General features: G+C 48.9%; 1 protein-coding gene across 1 annotated transcript; it reads left to right on the forward strand.

The window, feature by feature from the left end:
- Positions 1 to 424: 424 nt before the first annotated feature.
- Positions 425 to 2,081, forward strand: LOC109509790 (serine/threonine-protein kinase 17A-like; the record flags this gene model as incomplete). The annotated part of the gene is made up of 4 exons (XM_019859642.1): positions 425 to 730; positions 1,252 to 1,378; positions 1,550 to 1,598; positions 1,682 to 2,081. Coding segments are annotated over 4 exons (666 nt in total), but the record flags the coding sequence as incomplete, so codon positions are not given.
- Positions 2,082 to 2,090: the final 9 nt, after the last annotated feature.

Consider the following 2,090-nt stretch of genomic DNA (forward strand, 5'->3'; position numbering starts at 1 on the left):
TTTAAAAACGTCTTTGGGAGTGAATGAGTTAAGCACTTATGGTCGTTTGTTCACTTTGAGACAAGTTGAGACGAATACAGCGGATGACGAAACCCTGCATTTGTACGCAAGTCGGAAGATGCCGCAGCCCATCGCGAAGCCGCACTCAAGTCGTATTTTCAGTGGCAGAATGTTGACATCGAGGACTCCTGTTTCCATGCCGGCAAAACCGATCTAACTCAAGAATTCCCAACAAATACAGAACCTGTAAATCCATCCAATTTTGCCATCCCCAAAAAAAATCCCAGATTCAATCCAGAATTTAGCATTTTTATACTTGACCCGTACTTCACGCTTTGCCAAAACAGATCGTACATCTCCAAACTCCTTTTTAAAGTGGCAACACTACAGAACCAACAAACGGCAATGAATTCGTATGCCATAGGAAAGCTTGATTATCCCTCCCGAAACCACGGCGACGCAGCCTAGTTCATTGCGTACCGTTTGCAACCTAAACGCCACATGTCGTGAAAGCATCGACCTGGAGTCAAAAGTCTTCTCCCTATTCAGTTTTCCCCCCCCTTTCCTGTTCTTTTACCGCACTAGTGCCGGCGGCGGGGAGATCTTCGACCAGTGTGTCGCCGACAATGACGACGCCTTCACAGAGAAAGACGTCATCCGGTTGGCCCGACAGATTCTGATGGGGGTGGCTTTCCTGCATTGCAACAATGTCGTGCATCTCGATCTGAAGGTAAGACGCCCTAGATGGGACGTTACGTGACTACATGGGGCAGACTACCTGTAGGTGGCGGAGGCGTTTAGCTAGTTATGTAAGCCCGGCGCGCAGCCTAGTTCTCAGGGGGGGATGGCGGGGCTTTCAAATGAGGTAACAAGGCTATTATTTTTAATATTGTAAGGGTCGTTGTCCTTTAAGTATCCGGTTTCTCCCGCCAGAAAACATGTCATCTTGATAAAAGTAATCCCTAGTGGGTCCATGATTGGGGTGTCAGGAGATTCGGTTCCCAAGCAAATTTGGCGTTCATCCAAGCCATTGTGCACTGCAACAATTTAGCCGGGAAGTCATCGGATGCGATGTCCGACCCGTTCTCCCCTGATTGGCTTAGCTTAGATCTAAGGCTCGGCGAGATGCCGACTGACGGCGTGGACTTCCAAATCCCCTTGGGGTCTTTTTAATCTCAAACCAAGCGCCAAATCCCATTCGCTACTACTGATTTTGGCGCTTATGTAACCTCGGGCCTTCCAATCCTGCAGCCACAGAACATCCTGCTGACCAGCGCGAGGCCCCTGGGTGACATCCGCATCGTGGATTTCGGCCTGTCCAGACACATGGACAGCATCAGCGAGGTCCGGGAGATTCTGGGTACTCCGGAGTATGTCGGTAAGACCAGAGACTACCCCATAATATCGTACCACACACATGAAAAAAAAAATTCAGTTACTTGTAGTTTTTTGGGGATTCACTCAGGACTTAAGGACACGCCCTCACAAATATTGTATGTCATTTTTTAGCCTATTCACCATCGGCTAATTGGGGTCATTTGTGTTCTAGCACCAGAGATTCTGAGCTATGAACCCATCAGCACTGCTACGGACATGTGGTGAGTGTACCCTATAGCTGATCCCCGACCCTGAGGGGTAAAACTGTGCTTCAAAGCTGACAAGTTTCTCTTGCGGCGGCCAGGAGCATCGGGGTACTGACCTACGTGATGCTGACCGGCGAGTCGCCCTTCCTGGGCGATGACAAGCAGGAGACGTTCCTCAACATCTCACAAGTCAGCGTCGAGTACTCGCACGATACCTTCCAGGACATCTCGCCACTGGCCGTCGATTTCATCAAGTCGCTGTTGGTGAAAAACCCCAGGTGAGGTTGACGGAGACATACGTAGACATTCAGGATGTGAGTCAGGCCGGAAACGCGTGCGAAATGAGCGCATGAGGCGCAAATCGGTTTCCTCTTGCACAAGTTCTGACTTTATTTTGTCGCATTTTTGTCGCGGTTGCTTTAAAGCGGATGCGTGACTCATTTTTGATGAATATTGTATAGATGTATCCTTTTTTTCCCCCTCAAAATATATTGCGCATAAGTCAAA

The sequence above is a fragment of the Hippocampus comes genome, unplaced genomic scaffold (assembly GCF_001891065.2).
Source record: "Hippocampus comes isolate QL1 unplaced genomic scaffold, H_comes_QL1_v1.1 C17033207, whole genome shotgun sequence".
Lineage (NCBI taxonomy): Eukaryota > Metazoa > Chordata > Actinopteri > Syngnathiformes > Syngnathidae > Hippocampus > Hippocampus comes.